The sequence below is a fragment of the Gavialis gangeticus genome, unplaced genomic scaffold (genome assembly GCF_001723915.1).
Source record: "Gavialis gangeticus isolate Ggan-Ray unplaced genomic scaffold, GavGan_comp1, whole genome shotgun sequence".
Lineage (NCBI taxonomy): Eukaryota > Metazoa > Chordata > Crocodylia > Gavialidae > Gavialis > Gavialis gangeticus.
Window position 1 is genome coordinate 138,250,638 of NW_017729032.1, and position 17,758 is coordinate 138,268,395.

General features: G+C 40.8%; 1 protein-coding gene across 2 annotated transcripts in view; it reads left to right on the top strand.

The window, feature by feature from the left end:
* Positions 1–17,758, top strand: part of COL4A2 (collagen type IV alpha 2 chain) — a 291,109-nt gene that overhangs the window by 164,884 nt on the left and 108,467 nt on the right. For both annotated transcript variants that reach the window (XM_019524110.1, XM_019524111.1), the window contains exons 4-9: positions 10,148–10,282; positions 10,371–10,415; positions 14,779–14,895; positions 15,698–15,769; positions 16,876–16,911; positions 17,001–17,063. In XM_019524110.1, coding sequence (XP_019379655.1) covers positions 10,148–10,282; positions 10,371–10,415; positions 14,779–14,895; positions 15,698–15,769; positions 16,876–16,911; positions 17,001–17,063 — 468 coding nt within the window. The remainder of the gene's footprint in view (positions 1–10,147; positions 10,283–10,370; positions 10,416–14,778; positions 14,896–15,697; positions 15,770–16,875; positions 16,912–17,000; positions 17,064–17,758) is intronic.

The window sequence follows — 17,758 nt, forward strand, 5'->3', positions numbered from 1 at the left end:
CTAAGGACTCACAGTGCAGGGCATGGGTGTGAAGTAGTTCCTGCAGCTGGGGAGTGGAAAGTTCTGTGCTCCTCAGCCATCACCTCCATAGGTGCAGTGAGCCCAAGACTGAGCCCTGATGTTGGGCTCATAACACTCCCCCATCTGCTCCTAGGGATCAACACTGGGTGCAAGATCCAGGACCTGGGGCCCCCAGCCTGACTGCACTGATCAACAGGGATCCTGGTTTTCTCTAAACCCCCCCCTATTTTCAGATTTAAAAAGTAACCCAAAACCACATTTTTCTGCAATCAAAATGAAACACCACTATATATATGTATACATTTTTCTACAATTAAAATTATATATATATATATATATAGTGGTGTTTCATTTTAATTGTAGAAAAATGTGGATTTTGGGTTACTTTTTAAATCCGAAAATTGGGTTGCTTTTTTTTTTATTAGAGAAAACCAGGATCCCTGTTTGATCAGTGGGATCAGGCTGGGGGCAGCCCCAGGTCCTGGATCTTGCACCCACTGGTGATATATATATAGCTATATATATATAGCTATACATATAGTGGTGTGGTGTTTCATTTTAATCATGGAAAAATGTGGATTTTGCATTACTTTTTGTAAACGTGGGGCTTTTTTTTATCAGAGAAAACCCTGCTGATCAGGTAGCGGCCAGCTGTGTCCTGAACCCTGGGGCTGTCCCATACCAGACCCCTTTGCTCAGCTGAGTATTGGGGTCTGTCGTGGTTCATCTCCAAGATGCCATGTGTTCATTTTAAGGTGTATTACAAATGAGCCACAAAGATGTTATACATTATATGTCAGATATCTTTGTGGCTTGTTTGCTACAGTAGCATGCCATAAATTGGCTTCACCAAGTGGCAGGTGCAATTGACATCTTAATCATGTTGTAAATCTAACGTGTGCCATGGACGATTATGTGTGATATGAATATAACCTGTGCAGTGCTATTCCATGATAGTACAATGCTGTTGCTTTTTATACTGCTGATTATTTTAACAGAGACATCCTGCTTCTCTTGCATTGGGCTTTAGCATCACCACATTTTTTCCCCAATCTAATTCCTTACCAAGGCTGTCCCAGAGTTTGAAGTTAGTCTTGAGTATTCCACAAATGTGCACCTGTGTTGTTTAAGTTAATTGACCAGAGCGGTAATGGTGACTGCCATCTAGTGATGATTTTCTGAATTTTCATACATGAAAATAATACTGGAAATCAAAGTTTAACATTTTGAAAGTTTAATCTATGGATGATGAAAAAATAAGTTTATTATGATGAGATAAATAAAAGTGATGTCATTACAATGTTTAGAGTTCTTTAGGGTTTTAGATGACCAGCACTCACAGTTGAGTGGAATTTGCCATGCATCCTTAAACTGGCTATCTTGCAGTGGAGTTTTACTTATATGGGACTGGTTAACATATTTCTAATAGTTGGCCTGAAAAATGCCTTTGTTTAAATCTTGCAATAGCTGAAATCAAATTTAAGTAATCTAACAACAGAGCTAGGTAGATTCTTTTTTTCTAGATGGGAAGTTTTTTGTGACTAGAAGTTGCTTTTTTTTGGTTGGTTGGTTTTTATTTTACAAAACAGCTCATTCATTCCTCTTTGCAATATCATTTCCTATAAGGAGAAATATAGCTGGATTACCAAAGTAAAATACCATGTTCTTCTGAGCCCCAAGTATAGCAAGGTAATGCCTTCCTCTAGGTCACTGGAACTATGGTGATAGAACCTCACTAGGTAATTGTGCGTGGGCCCAGCTTAGTACCTGCTTAAAGGCAATTACTGTATGTGCTTCCTAAATTGGTCCCTACATGTGCAGGGGCTTACTATATTCTCAATAATCACTGAAAGCATAAAAATGGAAAAATAAGTCTGTCAGGGAAGTGCATAAAGGGGTTGTGATGCAGAAAATATACGCAAAATAGTTCCTAGGCTGAGAATGACAAAGGGGTTTGATCAGTCTTTTTGTGCAGATGAGGACTAGGTGTCATCCAGTGTTTTTTGTGGTGGAGTTCAGAGATACCCAGATTAGCTTTAAATGAGATCTTTCTGCTACCAATATCAATCTATGCAGTCCACATGCCAGCATCTCTATAGTGCTCCTCATAAGGGCTCCTTCAGTAAAGATGACCATCAAATCACAAGTTTCTGCCAGCCTTGCCTCATTATACAATACCAGGATTCTTGAGGTAAAAATCTGTACCTTCTGTGGCTCAAACACATGGATTTCAGCTGGGCTAGAAAGTTGTTTCTAGCTTCTCTTTCTGGAGGCTAATCCAAATGTCCCTACATTTCTAACCTTGTTTCCTGCATCAGTGCTGTTTTTGGCAAAGTTAATACAAAATAGGACTTATTTGTGATGCCATTCATCCTGATTGCACTGACTGGGATATTTTTTCTGGATTAATCCACTTCACCACTTCTCAAGCTTCCAAGGCTAGAAAATACATGGCCCATTGAAGTGGATGTGTCCAGCACAACTGATCCACTTCATTGGGCAAAATACACATCACCCATTGGCCCACGTGGTCATGCTGTGAGAGGACAGGTGACATGATGTCCTGGGGCTTGATGCACCTTGTTCTAAGGACCCCGGGAGTTCCCACACAGGACAGCTGTTCAAACCCTGAGAGTACGTGCCCAGCTTTTTCCCTTACTGACACACCCCAGCATCTCCAGGGTACATCTCAGTAAGCTGGGAAACCACAACTTTTCCCGTTTACTGGAGCTGCATCTCAGTAGACAGGGAAACACCATCTTTTCCCACTTACTAAGACGTACCTTAGAGATCATGGGGCTGTTTCTTGGTAAGTGAGGAAACTTCAACTTTCCCTGCTTACTGAGACACGCCCTGGAGATCCCAGTGGCAACACCTTGGTAAGTGAGGGAAGCCAGGCAAGCCCTCTCGGGTTTGAAGGGCCTGATCCTAGGTGGGAATTCCCAGGGTGCATGGGATCAGGCTGCTCAAGCCCCCAGAAACCTGCCTGGGGTGGCTGAAGAGCAGGGATAGCTCCAGGCTGCTGCTGCTCTCCCATCATAAACTAAACACATCTACTGCTAAATAGCAGCACAAATGGATACTACCTTCATCCATACCACCTTCAGCCAGGGGTATGGCTGTCTGTTTGCATGGCCTTTGTGTTGGCACAAAGGCAATGAAAAGCAACTTCTGTTTCTACCCTTAACATTTTGATGTCTGCTTTACACCCATTTATTGTGAGTTGCTTTCTGTCGTTTGGGCAGCTGTCTCCCTTTCATGGTGAACCAGCTGTCAAGTCTTTGCTGGCATTACATCTTTGGCCCCACTACCATCTCCTTCTTCTTTATAGCCTTATAATTACTCTGCAAAATTCTTGCCCCCCATAACATTTACAAGTCCCATTTGATTACTGTGCTAGCAAGGCTTAGGTCTCCAGTAGGCACCAAGGGAATGGTGAGGAGGACATTTCCTAAAGCAAAGATCACATAATTGAACTTTTCTTTACCAGAACTGAAACTTTTCTAAGTTGAGGGAGTTAATCTAATTTCTTGTCTCCCAACCTGTGATGCAGAATCATTTTGTTGTAAGGGAGAGTGAATCATCAGTTTCAGTACACCAGCTTCAATCTAGGAAGTGTTATCAAAAACAATTACAGTTAGTAATGGATGGAGATTATTCTGTTATGGTGAAGCTATGAAAACTTCTCTAGTTCTATATGATTACCATTCCTTGACAGGCTAATTGCCCCATTTGCCTCACACACATGTTGGCTTGTTTCTTTCACCCCTTTATGAAGTCTTGTCTGTAAAACAGAGGAAATTATACTAACTACCATATATCTTGGTACATGCATTGACATAATGTGTCCTTAAGCTGGTTGACATTTAGGCACTACAGCAATCTAAATGTTTATTGTTAATAATAATAATTGTCCAATGTTGTGTTTTATTTTTTAATTTTCTAAGTTTAGTGGTAGAAAAGTAGAAGTTCCACAGTGTGAGAGGTCTGAAGTCCTAAAATAACTGAAATAAAAAAAATGTCTAAAGCATATGGACATGCCAGAGAACTTCCTTTTAGGATCTTTTTAATCTGCTGTCTTAATTGCAGAATGCAGTTATCAGTAAATTAAATCACACCACTCATAGCACATTCTTTCACTTACTTCATTGAACAGGCACTGATTTGGGACAGAAATTGCAAACATTTTCTGGGGAGAATACTGCCAGGCTCCCTAAAATTCCTGACCTTTGATCCAGCCTCTAAATAGATTATGTACATGCCTGTGTTAGACACATGAATTGTGTGAGACTTTTTCCCAGCTCTTTTAAGTCATGGGAAGAACATGACAGGAATTGCCTACTTAAAAGTGTATCCTGCCATCAATAAAAGCATAAGTCATCTGGATAGTTATGGAAGTCTTGTGTAAGAACTGATGGGGAAGTAAACCCCATTGTTAATCTTCCAGGATTGCTATTTTCCTAGTTTCCTTGCATACCCTTCTCAAAAATGATTATCAAGTGATATGCCTACATACTATTCTGTGAGTCTACACATGATGAGAAGTTGGTGAGCAATTCACCTCAACCATGTTCTAAATCTCTATACTAAACAAAGTGGTAGCCAATTATAAACATGCATCACACCAGTAAGTCAAGTTACCAATTCTTTAATTATTGAAATTACATCCAAAAAACTGTCTTAAAACCTGCTCAGGTAATAACATCATTGTTAAGTATGCAGAGACATTTAGTCTTTACTTCAAGCCTTCGAGAGAGAGATCATTCTTCATTTCATTGATATTTTTTCAGTCATCGTTCTCCTTCACCTTTACATATGACCATACATTTTTGACCCCACGGATTATTAATCACTTAACAAAGTAGCCATAGAAATCATGATTTATGTATCTCTTGATATCTTTAAATCAAAACTGGCTGACGTTCTGGAAGACGTACTTTACAAACATAATAAGGCTCAATACAAGAGGAACTGGATGAAATGGTGACTTGTGTTACACAGGAAGTCAGGCTAGATCATCTAATAGCTTGTTCTCATAAAATGTGTGAATCTATGGATCTATCACTCACAAGTTAAGAAATACTAGTATTAAGGTTGTCTGTGTAACTGGCCCTTTTGTATATACTATATGAATGATGCTATGGTCTTTAGTTCCATGTTCACAAACTGATAGTGTTGAGGTAGTGATGGTCCACGAGATAGCTCAGGGGCAAGAATACTTGTGGGTGATATATTATTGGACCAACTTTTTGGTTTTGATCACCAACTGTTTTTTTCACAAGATACCTTCTTTATTGAGTTCATGGGATGTATAGTAAGCCTGTGCAAAACCGCAAGTATTCACTTCAGATTTGGAGAGAGCGATTCAGTTCAGTGATTTGAATCACTGTCCCAATTAGATTGCATTTCCCATTGAATAATTTACTTTTGATGTCTGCCTGGGACTCTTGGATTTGTCTGAGAGTCGCAAAGTCACAACTCTATGCAGACATACTGGAACTAGCTCTGCATCTTGCTAGGATCACCTGACCACAGTTGTCTTTCCTGCTTGGTGTGGGGGAGGCTGGACCCGATGATCTTCCAAGGTCCCTTCCAGCCTTACAGTCTATGATTCTATGATTCAGCCAATTCAGGTTCAAAGATTCAGCGCCAATTAGGAGATAGACTATAATGGGGAATCACTAAAATACCTGTAACTTCATCCTTTTTTTGCAGATTTGAATGAAAACAGCAGGGATGATAGCCCTTTCTGAGGACATGAAGCCTGCCAAGTTTCAAGGAGAAAGGGGCAGGGGTTTCTGTGAAAGTGCACCTCAAACTGTTGAAAGCAAAACTTGCATCACTTGTGTGTGTTAAGGCAGAGCAGGATGAAAACAGCAGGGATGGTAGCCCCTCGTGCAGGCATGATGCCTTGCTGCAAGCCTTCAGAATCTCTGAATCTCTCCAAATCGATTCAGAGGCATCTAGTTTGATTCAGACCTTTTTAATGGGTCTCCCAATTCAATTTGGAGTCAGAGATTCAGCCGCCGAATCAAGCCGAATCTCCTCCAAATTGAATCAGCTACCGAAGCTTCACACAGCCTTAATGTATAGTACTTTGAGGATAAATTAGGGTTGTATGGGGAAACCCTGAAAATTTCAGAGACATAGAAACCCTGATCATTTCAAGTCCTGGCTTGAAAACACTGAGCTGCTCCATCGTAAGAAGAGTTGTAAAGATTTTTTTAATGTGGGCCAAACAATGTGTTTAATCCCAATTTCTTTCTTGGAAACAGCAAAAATGTTTCCGTTGAATATTGCTTGTAAAATTCAGGTTGAAAAAGATACCTAGCATGAAAAATTTCAGTCTGGTCTGTTAAAGTCTGACAAAGTCACAAGCAATCGAAAATAGAGTATTGGAATGAAAAATATTAGGCAACTGTACCAATAGGCAGCCCTATCAACTCCATGTGTAATAAAGACCTTAGTAGGACTGGTCAAGGATAAAGACATTCTACTGTAAGTTGGGCTTGGCAGTCAGGATGCATGAGAGGAACAGTGGGAGTACAATTTAACTTTGATTAAACCAAACTTGATGAAAGATCAAACTGAAAGGCCAAAAATATGTCAGAGCCTGAAGTCTGAAGACTAGATATGTATCAAAGGAAGTTTAACATAAGCACGACATGAAAACTGAGTGAATGAAAATGAGTTACAGTGTCTAAAACAGTTATTCATAATTTCTCAACTCTTTAAATTGTGATGAGCCAGCTCTTTATTTGACTAAATCTTTCAAATGTTTTCTTTTCATGTTGCCAGTTAATGTTCCTTAATAACCTTTGTGAAAAGACCCAGTGTTTTTAGTCCAGTTCCTACTGAACAGGAGAAATATCTTTGTTGACAGTAGAAAAGATCTATAACAAGGGAAAGTGGAGAAAGGGCTGATGCAGCACACCCTGATGTGCTGACTGGGCAAAGGAATAGGCAGACACCAATATGATATTACAACAGTGCTATTTTCTTAGAGCTTCATGATAAGCTCTTGGTTTTTGACAGGGTTATTTATAACATTGTTGCACATAATTCATGAAAGTTAACCCAAAGAAATTACCAAAAGGTAGCAAGGAGGTGTTGGGGAAAGTCACGTGCAGGAGCATGGCCCTGCCACGTTTGAGTTTTTATATCCTCCACAGCAGCTTGTGGAAGGAGACAGGCGCATTGCAGGTGGAGCATTATTGGCCATCCTAATAGAAGGTAGCGCTTGTGACTTAGGAGTTGCTGCCCACCAACATAGCCTGGCGTAATCCTGTTCACTCTGTCTCTCTTCATAGTTCCACAAGCTGATCAGGTTTTCATTCATTTCAGTGCATGCATAAAACTTTATTTTTATTACATAAAAGCTTTCTCTCTCATGCTGGAGTATTTTAAAAACATGTTCTAAAGTCCCTCAACATGTAATTTGAAACCTAAGCTAACTCAGGCAATGAATTAACACAGACTGTGGATTGGAACTTTGAATTACTTGTTTGTTGTGTGGCTTTTTCTAATATATGACATGCATGTGCTTTAAGATAATATTTGAAGCTCTGTGTAAAGTGATTTTGAAAAGGACAGATTAGCATGAAATAGTGAATAATGTTATATTATTCAGAATAATAGTTATTAATTTTAAATCAATAGCTAAGATAGTTTAATAGGAACTGGTGTGAGGTTGGTCTACATGCTTTAGAAACAGAAGATCATGGGGTTTGTGTACTTCTACAGTAATCCTGCTGTAGAAATTTCAGGCTATACCACCTGTCTTGCATTCTCTATACCCCACCTTTATGCTACAGCAGCATAGGAGGGAGAGAGTTCTAGCTGAGGATATGTCTTCTCCTCCCTGGGCCCCATTCCTGACCTCACCCTCTTCTGCAGAATGGTGGGGGGGGATAGACGGGAGTAAGCAAAAGAATTATTGATCTGTCACTTGCTCAGATTTTTTTTTGCATTTTTTCTGGGATCAAACCTTCCATTTTTCCACCAGTAAGTTGGTGTTTATTTGAATAATATGTGTTCCTTTTAAATACGCTAGCACAAAGGAAATACTTGCTTCCTTTTGCTAAATCACCCCAGCTTTGCTTCACCCATAATGCAAGTGAACTGTAAATGGCAGGATGCTGCAGAATATTTGTGTCCAGTCATAAACAGAGCATGGTGCCTGTTTCACTATGACATCTTAAATGCTTAAATCCCTGTGTTTTGGCACAGGAATCAATTCTCTCAAATTAATAACCAAATGGTATATCACGTATAGGAGACTAGTCCCAAAGGTGTAACAAGTAATGCAGTCTTTACACCATTGCATTCCTGGTGCAATGGTGTAAAGACTGCATTGTAAAAACTACACTGAATTTTGCATGTGGCTTCATTATGTATGAACTACAGTGAAATAGCACAGCAGACTTTCTGCAGACATCAAGTCACACTGGGTGCATTTACACATGTACTTTACTGCAAAGTTGACTAATTAGCTCCATAACAAAGCATCACTGTCTGAATGTACACCCATATTAGGGCTCAGTAAATTAATAAACTCTGCTGTAGGCTAGCACTGTCCAGGACAAGTACTGTCTTACAACAGAATAATTTATGCTGCCTCAACACATGTGTAGACTGTGACCAGCACTGACTGGGGCACAAAGATGCTACATAACAGGGTCTGCCTGCCAGCTAGGCCCACACTGTAACACCCTCATGCCCCAGCCAGCCTCAGTGCTGTCACCCAGAGTCCAGGGCTGCTCTGTCCCAGTTTGAATTGCTGCAGTCCCAGGTGCATGTGAAGACACTGCACCTAAGAAGTAGCTGACTCTGGAGTGAACTGTGCCAGTGTTTATTCAGATGCACTAATTACACATGTAGATGCACCCACTCAGACTTTTGGGCCAGTAGTAAAAAATCCAATAGCTTATCCCCAAAAGGAATACTGGAAATCCTAGAATTAATTGTTTGTTGACTTATCATTTTTTTGCCACAAGTGTATTTCATATTGGGTGGAGTGGAGGGGTTGTTGTTTTGCTTTTTGTTTCATTCTATAAAACCCTGAATTATCTTGTAAAAAAGAGGGCTGTTGTAGAGTGGTGAGCTGGGGGATATATGAGTAGTCTACATTTTAATGCAGCTTGCATATATACTAGTTGTACAGATAGCAGTATTGTTTCTACTTGGTTTTGCAGTGATGCAATTTCAGAATTTATTATGAAAATCTAAATACATTTCTTAAAGAACAAATCAGTTACAATGTGCATAATCAGGATGTCTTACTGGATGGCTCCTCACCCCGATTAAGAGAATTTTCCATATGGGAGAGTATGATGATGCTGATGCTGATTATTTATTATTTAAGTGTTATTATTGTGCTTACTGTGATGATTACTGATACATATGGAAACTGTAAATCATATTTATAGTTTTTTAATGCTTTATTTCACTAATGAAAGCTTAAGCCATTGACTAAAGTCTTGAAATGGTCTATATCTCTGATTAGCCTTGTCATACTGTCAGCCCAAGGAGAACTGATTTTAAATATGCCATGAAGTGCCCTGAAGGGAGTTTTTTCAAGCACAGGAGAGCCTCAAAGCAACTCCTTGATCTATGTGAATGCCATTCCTTAATTGAGTACCAATTCTTCTATGAATCTTTTCTACTTATATCCAAGTACCTTGATTCATTACCACAGATGTTTTGCAGAAACATCCCAGTTAAATAGATAACACAATTAAATACATCTCATTTAATTGGATTGTACTGTAAGTGACTGCCTTAGATAGATGGGTGCTGCTCATCAGAAACTGGCTCTGCTTATTCCACAGATAACCTCTCTTTTATAGAGTAGTGAATATTCTAAGACGAAGATCATTTTGTTTTCTTAGTCTTATTTTCATGTATTGATTTTGTCTTGTACATTACAGCAACAGTTGTGTAGGTTGTGTGTGTTGTTCTCAAAGATCTTCTTCAAAGTCCCCAGCTTGCCAAAGGTGAAAGCGTTGTCTTGCTTTTTTTCTTTTTATCTCCAGAGAGGTTTTCTGTTGCAAGGGATCCATATCATCAGCCACTGCATATTACAATAATTCCTGAAGAAATCCTTTTTACTTTTTTATTTTGTCAGGGCCAACCAGGACCACTTGGACCACAGGGATTCCCTGGACCACCAGGATTAATAGGTATACCAGGTTTAGAAGGTCCCAAAGGTCATAAAGGTGAAAGAGGGCAACCAGGAATAACTGGACCAAAAGGAGACCAGGTAATTTCAAATATTCTGTATGTCCCATTGTACTCCTGAAGAACAAAGTAGCAGGATAATGCTTTATTTTAATTGCATTTTTTTTCAGGGCTTAAGAGGAGTTACTGGCTTTCCTGGGGCAGATGGTGTTCCTGTAAGTAGTCTGATATTTCATACCTCAGAAAGCAAAAGAGTACTGAGAATTGTATGTCACTAACTGTAAACATTTCAGACTGGAATGGAATTGCTGTCCTTTAATTAAAGTCCACGTGCCAAATTCCACCCTCAGTTACATGCACACAGCCCATGCAAGTCAACAAGACCTGCTCAAGTGAATGCAGTTGCAGACACATAACTGGGAACAGAATTTTGCCCCTTCCACTGTCATCACAGATCATTAAGTTTCAATTTCTTTCTCTCGTAAATTCAAGAATTTGCTTTGAGAGGAATGAACCCTTAGTGTGTTCATGAAGGTTGCTGAGCTAATCATGCCTCACTGAATGAGAGGGCATGGACAGGCATAACATTTGTAGTGTTTCAAATTATGTCAGGGTTTAAAATTTTAAATAAATGTAGTGTTTCAGCTGTGGACAGACAGGCAGCACCCTTGTCATCCCTCCCAGATGGAGCGCTTCAAAAATTACTGCAGCTGCATGCAACTGTGTCTGGTGCATAACAGTGTTGCAGCAGCCTGCAGCTCTGCTTATGCCCACCAACCACAAAGTTGCTTGGTTCAGTCATGGTGGGGGAAGGGAGTAAGAGGGGCATAGCTCTCCCAGTTCTGCAGCTTTCTGGCTCTAGCAGCAACTTGAGCACCCAGAGTAGTGGGACCCCCTGTGCACTCCCCCACAGACCCAGAAGTGGACCAGAAATGCTTCTCATCCACTTCCGAGTCGGCTGCCGAGTGTGCTGGGGACCCCCCCACCATTCTCCTGTGGGATGCTCCATCTGCCCCATCATCTCAGCATTCACAAGCCACCTGGTACCTTGAGGTATGTAGAAAAAATATTTAAAGCTGTGTCTATGGCTGAATCATCAAATCTTTCTGAATCTCTCCAAATCAATTCGGAGGGTTCTGAATCAATTCAGAGAGGTTAAAGGATCTCCTGATTTGATTTGGATTTGGAGATTCAGCCACCGAATTGAGCCGAATATCTGCTGAATCAAATCAGAAACCAAAGCTTTGAAAGCCCTAATATGTACCATACGATGGAACAAAATAGTATAAATCAGTGGCTGCTTCTTCAAGGTACATTGCTGTCACACAATAGACCATTTTGTCTTATCTGTTCTTCTGTACAGTAGTCCTTTGGAACATTTCAAGAGCGCCTGACACTCTTTAATGGCACAATTAGATCTAATCTCCTAACTCATTTAATAGCACAATTAGATCTAATCTCTAGTCCCAACAGTCCTACCTCCTGCCATGCCACACGTGCCTGGAATCAGGGAGTAGATCCCAGTCATGCCACTACTATTTGCAAGTGCAGGATCATAATCACTGGAAGCTGAAGGAGTTCAAGTGCTTGCAGGTCCAGCCTAGCTGACAGTCAGCTTATTTTCAACTGCTCCACTGGATCCTACTGGGGACTCAAACCAGCTCCAGTACAGTCTGGGGCTAGGCTGATAATCAGCTGGTTGTTGACCCCAGCTGGGACAGCTCTGAGTCTGGTTGAAGACCAGGACTGTCCTGGCTGAGCTGACAATCAGCTGATTGTCAAACCTCCACATCCTGCAACTCTGGCTGGCCTGCTGAGTGCAGAGAATTAACGACGTCTGGTGGGAGATGCCAAAGTGTTTACCTTCTTCCCAGGGATTTTAAATCCCACAGAAAGCTTCTGATCCCTCACACCTGACTGCCTGGCCAGAGCTGCCATGCATGGAGTTTAAAGTCCCTGGGATGGAAGCTACCTCAGCAGTGCTCTTTAAATCTCCCCATGCACTGGGACCCATGGTGCAAGGCATAAGCAGCTGAGGGGCTTGGCGTTTTCAGCAAACTGGATGCTGCTTCCACAGGTGCCCCAGGAATGTAAAACAGCAGGTGTGCAGCTGCAAATCCCAGCTGCACTCACTTTTTAAAGGCCCAGGGCATAGTGAGCTCAAGATCAGGGAGATGCTCAAATGGCAGGGATTGGACGGTGGCATTGAATCCAGGACTAAATACTGGTCCCAGCCTGATCCCACTAATTGAGATGGGAATCTCTGTGTCTCAGACCCTGGGGCTGCCCCATGCCAAATCCCTACGCTCTGCTGAGCATTGGGATCTGTTGTGATTCAGTCTCAACATGCCACATGTTCAATTTAAGGTGTGGTACAAGCAAGCCACAAAGATGTTACACATTATATGCAGAATATCTTTGTGACTCATTCGCTATATTATCTCACCATAAATTGGCTCTAACTAGTGGCCACTTTACTATTTAGGGAACAATTAATACCTTGGCTGTGTCTTAAATGTAACGTGTCTCAGCACCCAAAAAGCATGTCTAAGCCATTTGAAACATTTCAAATATCATGTCCAACCACACCCAGAGTATTTTGGTCCACGCACGAAGCATCTCCTCAGGATCCAGATGATGAGGACAAAATCGGATCCTTAAATTATTACCTGTTTTTAAAGCACCTTCAAAATGTAAGTCAGCTAAGAGGACTTATTGTTATTATGTGTTGAGTTTGTCAGTCTGTATGAGCTGCACAACCTTAATACTTTCCCTAGGAACTGGAATTCTGCAGAAATGTAAGCAAATGATCAAGGTTCATGAAACAACCCTATCAAAATGTTCTAAAAACAAAATCATAGTTTGGAGTGTAGGCGTAAAGAGGGTAAAAGTTTAAGATGCAGTAAAGGATATTTTCCCTAGTTTACACTCCTTTTCATCTCATGGCATACAATAATAAACAAATAAACGTGAGGCCCAGAAATCCCTGGGCAAATTTCCCAGGACTAGACTTCCTTTGCAGTGCTCTCTGACACTAGGGCCTTTCTCAGCCACCCACACATGCACATCCACTCCTCTCTCACCCTTTTTGCTTCCAGAAATGTTCCATATCTGTTCAAGGCATTGTCTCTCACCCTCTCCCTCCCTCCCCTCACCCCCTCCCTCTTTCCTTTTCCTGATAGCCAGAGCTGAAGAGCCCCCTTTCCACTGTGATTAAAACCTATGCATTCAAAGGTCCGGATTGTCTTACCAGTTATTCAGACTCATAAATTGTATTGACTTCGCTGAAGTTTGCATGCACACAGCTGATGTCTGTGTGAGGAGAGAGAGAGATGTTTTGGCTTCAAGACTATGGGTCTCTCTTAGGACAGCTGCCTGCAGCAGGTGTAGGGATATGCACGTTGGTTCTGCGTAGAGATGTGTGACCCCATTCGGCTTGTTCTAAATGCCTAAGAAAGTCTCCATGAAGCTCCATGCTAAACAGTTAGACTGCTCCTAGTATCTAGCTTGTTGAGAGCTATCTGGGGTATCTCTACACTGCACTCCATTCTGCGGCATAGGTATAACATCAAATAATTCATTTTCTCTTCCAACTTGTGTTCTGCTTCCTTGGCTGCTTCCCAGTTAGCTGCCTCCAATCAGGCAGCAATGGTGACTGTGAGGAAGCAGTGGCTGAATTCAAGTGTATGAGGCTAGAGGCTAAGATGAAGGCTGTTGAGGGTGAGAGAACCTGGTGCTTGTTGGAGGCTGGCAAGTACCAGCATAGCTGGGCTGTTTTCTTTCTACTCACACATGGGAAGGTTAGAGAGCAGTATGGTTCCTGCTGATGAAAAAAGGAGCAGAGAGATGGTTTCTGATAATGCTTGGCTCCCATTTCTCTGGTCCATCCTGCCTAGAATAAAAAAAAAATGCTCAAAGCAAGCACACAGCTTCCCTGATTCTCTTCCAGTGCCAATCGGGAGTAGGTACAGGTGATATCAATCCACTTTAAGGGAGAACTGAATCAGGACTAGGTGTTCCCTCCTTTCTGCCCTGCCCAGAAGCTCATAATGTGGTCCTGCCATTGTGCCAGCCACTCCTTTGTATTGAGCTGCTGCTTTCTCTTTCAATGTGTGTGTGCCATAGCTGTATCATGACGCTAAGCCTTGCTCTGGAAGCATTGCTAACATTTTTTCCTAACTTGGAAGTTGTTTAAAGCCAATAAGAAACTTTTATTCCTACTTTTATGCTGCCAAATGCTGAAAGCAGTATACCCTCAATAGTCCCTGTCCCAGATCACTCCCTGTATAAGAGCCCTTGGCTAGTTTCGCTCTCTGTTTAACAGAGAGAGCATTGAACAGAGCTTTCTTACCCTTTCCAAAAGGTCCTTTGCTACTGATTTTTTTTCATGCTGTCTGGGGCATCTGGTTCAAACTGCAGCTATATTAAAAGCACTGTCTGTTTCTTTCTTTGAAAATTCTAGTTTCCCATGGATCTAAGCCTTGGGCTTATTGTGAGAATGTTTAAAAACTGTGTGAATGCTGGAAAATGAAAAGTAGAAGCAGATGGATGGATAAACACAGTTTTTATTCTCCACAGGGTCATCCAGGCCAGCCAGGGTCAAGAGGAAAACCAGGTCATGATGGCTGCAATGGTACAACAGGTGACCCTGGTGAACAGGGAATCCAGGGCCCCCCAGGTCAATTTGGTTTCACTGTAAGTAAATAACTGTAAGTAAATGGATGTCCTTTGATGCATACTTTTATTTAATCTGTGTGTAATAGTTGCAGAAGTTAAATGGAAAATCCTCCTACTCTCTCTGTCTCTATCTCACACTTGAACTGTTTTTTTAATGAGATTTAGCAGTGGTTTTAGTTGCCTCTATGGAAGCCCTCTGTTTATCTGCATAATGCTCCATTGACTAAGGGTGACCTAGTACAGCAGCAGTACTGGATCCAGTTGTTCTTCTAAAATAATGTGGCTTTCACCAAGGTGTGAAAGGGCTGCTTCAATACTCCCCACTGCTGCATAAGTCTTACATAATGAGTTTATGTAAGGGAAACACTGGTGGGGCTCTAGACCTCATTTTTCTTTTTTTTCTTTTTTTCTTTTTTTTGCCAATTATTATTGTCCCAACTGTGCCATAGTGGCAATACCTTCTTGGTTTGCACGGTTTTGCTGTGCTGAGTTGGACTTTAGATCTCATGGTTTAACCAGTACACATAAACAACACTGAGGAACTGCAGCCATTTTTCTAGGGTATAAGAGGGTCTTGCTGACCCCTGCACCATAATTCCCAATTAATGGAATGTTTCTTCTTCTGGCTGCTGTACAATTCACTCATGTAATCTTGACAATTTGCATTTTTGACCATATGACATGAATTCCCACTCACTGACAGTCACCATTCATACAGTAGGGACATATACACATGAGAACACTGCCAGATATTATTCATAACATTGTTTAAACACTCATATATGTGAAATGCTAATTTTGTGTTTTTGTGTTAATTTAGGGAGCCCAAGGACCAAAAGGGCAGAAGGGAGAACCATATGTATTGCCTTCTGAAGTAGCAGAACAATACAGAGTATGTATTTAATACTGGAAAATAGACAATCTCACATTCAAAGTTTCTTTAAAACATGGATGTTGTTCTTTCAGCCTTCACACCAGGTTTCTGAGGCCTAGTTGTAGTTCTGATTTGTAGTTTCCAAGGAGGCTGCTGCTTTCCACTTGTTCCTGACTATCTCATCTCTATGAATGGGGGAGTTGTCCAACTTCTTGACAGCAAAGAATGCCAAGTACATGTTGATTGTAGGTGTGCTGGAAATCTCCCAAACACATTTTGTTTTGGGGATGTTTCCAACTCAGTATGTAGAACATTACATGTATACATGTTGAACCTGAAGTCCTGCCCAGCACATTCAGTAGATTATTTCTGGGTTTCATAGCTTTCATTTGCATCATTTGCTACAGCAGTATTCTTTAGGTATTTTATCTATTGAATACAAATGTGTTCTTTGTTATGTTATCTTTCATATAATTTTCATGCAATCCACAGGCACTTGGTTGGTTTGTTATATAAATATACATAGATCATTATATGTTTTTTTAAGAGCTCAGTATAAATATATACACTCCACTTTAGATGTATGTAATGCTGCTTGCATTTTCTGTTATTTACCTTTTATGAAAACTTACAATTTATTCCCAAATACGCAAGTAGTGTAATTTGTATAATTATACTTTACAGTTATAGTGATGTGGTTCATACTGTAGTAACGTATATATGTTTCAGCCTTCTAATGCAAACTGTGGTCTTGATTGTAAGTCTGAAATGGAAGGTGGAAGTTTGACAACGACTTTTGCAGTTCCTGTCTTCCAAAGGCAACATGGGACTGATTTTCTTCCCACTGTAAATGAAGAGACTTTAGGATGCTCTATTGTTGGTCCAACTGCACACAACCTTAAAGGCTATTCCAGAAGCCAGGAATAGATTTAGTCCTAATCAAACTCTGGCTTTTCTGTGTATATTAAATTCATTTCTATATAAGGATTTTAATCAGATTTTATGATGTGTTTGGATTGTGTATGATAGTTTGATATGACTTTTAATATCCCTGACCTAGAAGATGGAGTTTTCAATATTGCATACAAGTACTTAGTGTATCTTGAATCTTTTCTTCTTTTTAGGGGGAGATGGGTGAACCAGGAATTAAGGGCTTTCCAGTAAGTGGCATTTCCTTGAATTTGCTAATTTAGCAACATGTTAATAACAGCAGCTATCAAAATTCTAAATTATTTCTTGGCATTTCTAGGGACCTCAGGGTGAGCCTGGTCCTGTGGGCTTTATTGGTCCAAAAGGGAGGCCAGGAAGACCAGTAAGTATTTTTTTTTTAATATCTTCATTATGAAATTAACTGAAAAGCTTAAGAACATAAGGAGTCCCACCAATGGTCTATCTAACCCAGCATCCTGTCTCCAACAATGGCAAATAGTAGACACGTTGGAATAGTATGGACTAACCTTTTTGGCAGACTTGCCACAAATTAGCCCTACACCCTCCGCAAGTGCAAGCCCAATTCCTCTCCCTTACTTCCTCTGCTGCTCAGCTTTCTGCTCCCTGCCCTGTGCTCCTTTACCAAGCTGCTGTGCTTTTTGCTTCTTTTCCTGTGCTTTCTGCCTGAGCTGATTCTCTGCGTTCTTCTCCCTACCCTATCTGCCACTGTGCCTCTCCCCTCCCCAGTCTGCCCTGTGCTGCACACAGAGACTGCCCTCAACAGCATCCTTGAAATTCATTGTTCTATCATATCCTGTCATTCAGTTAGTTTTTGTACAAAAGTACATTGCACTGGAGTTAAAAATTTGCTGATAAATACTGTTTGGGACAAAGTCTGTGCTCTCTATATATTCTTTTCTGTTTACAAGTGAGAAGCAGAAGCCCAAGGTGGATGGGTTTCCCTTTTGCTCCTCCTGAAGGCTTGAAATTTTCTGGCTGTTTTATCAGAGTTGCTTTATTTAGGTGCTTTCCCTTTAAAGTTTTTTTTCCCCTTCACAATCAACTTTCTCCCATCCC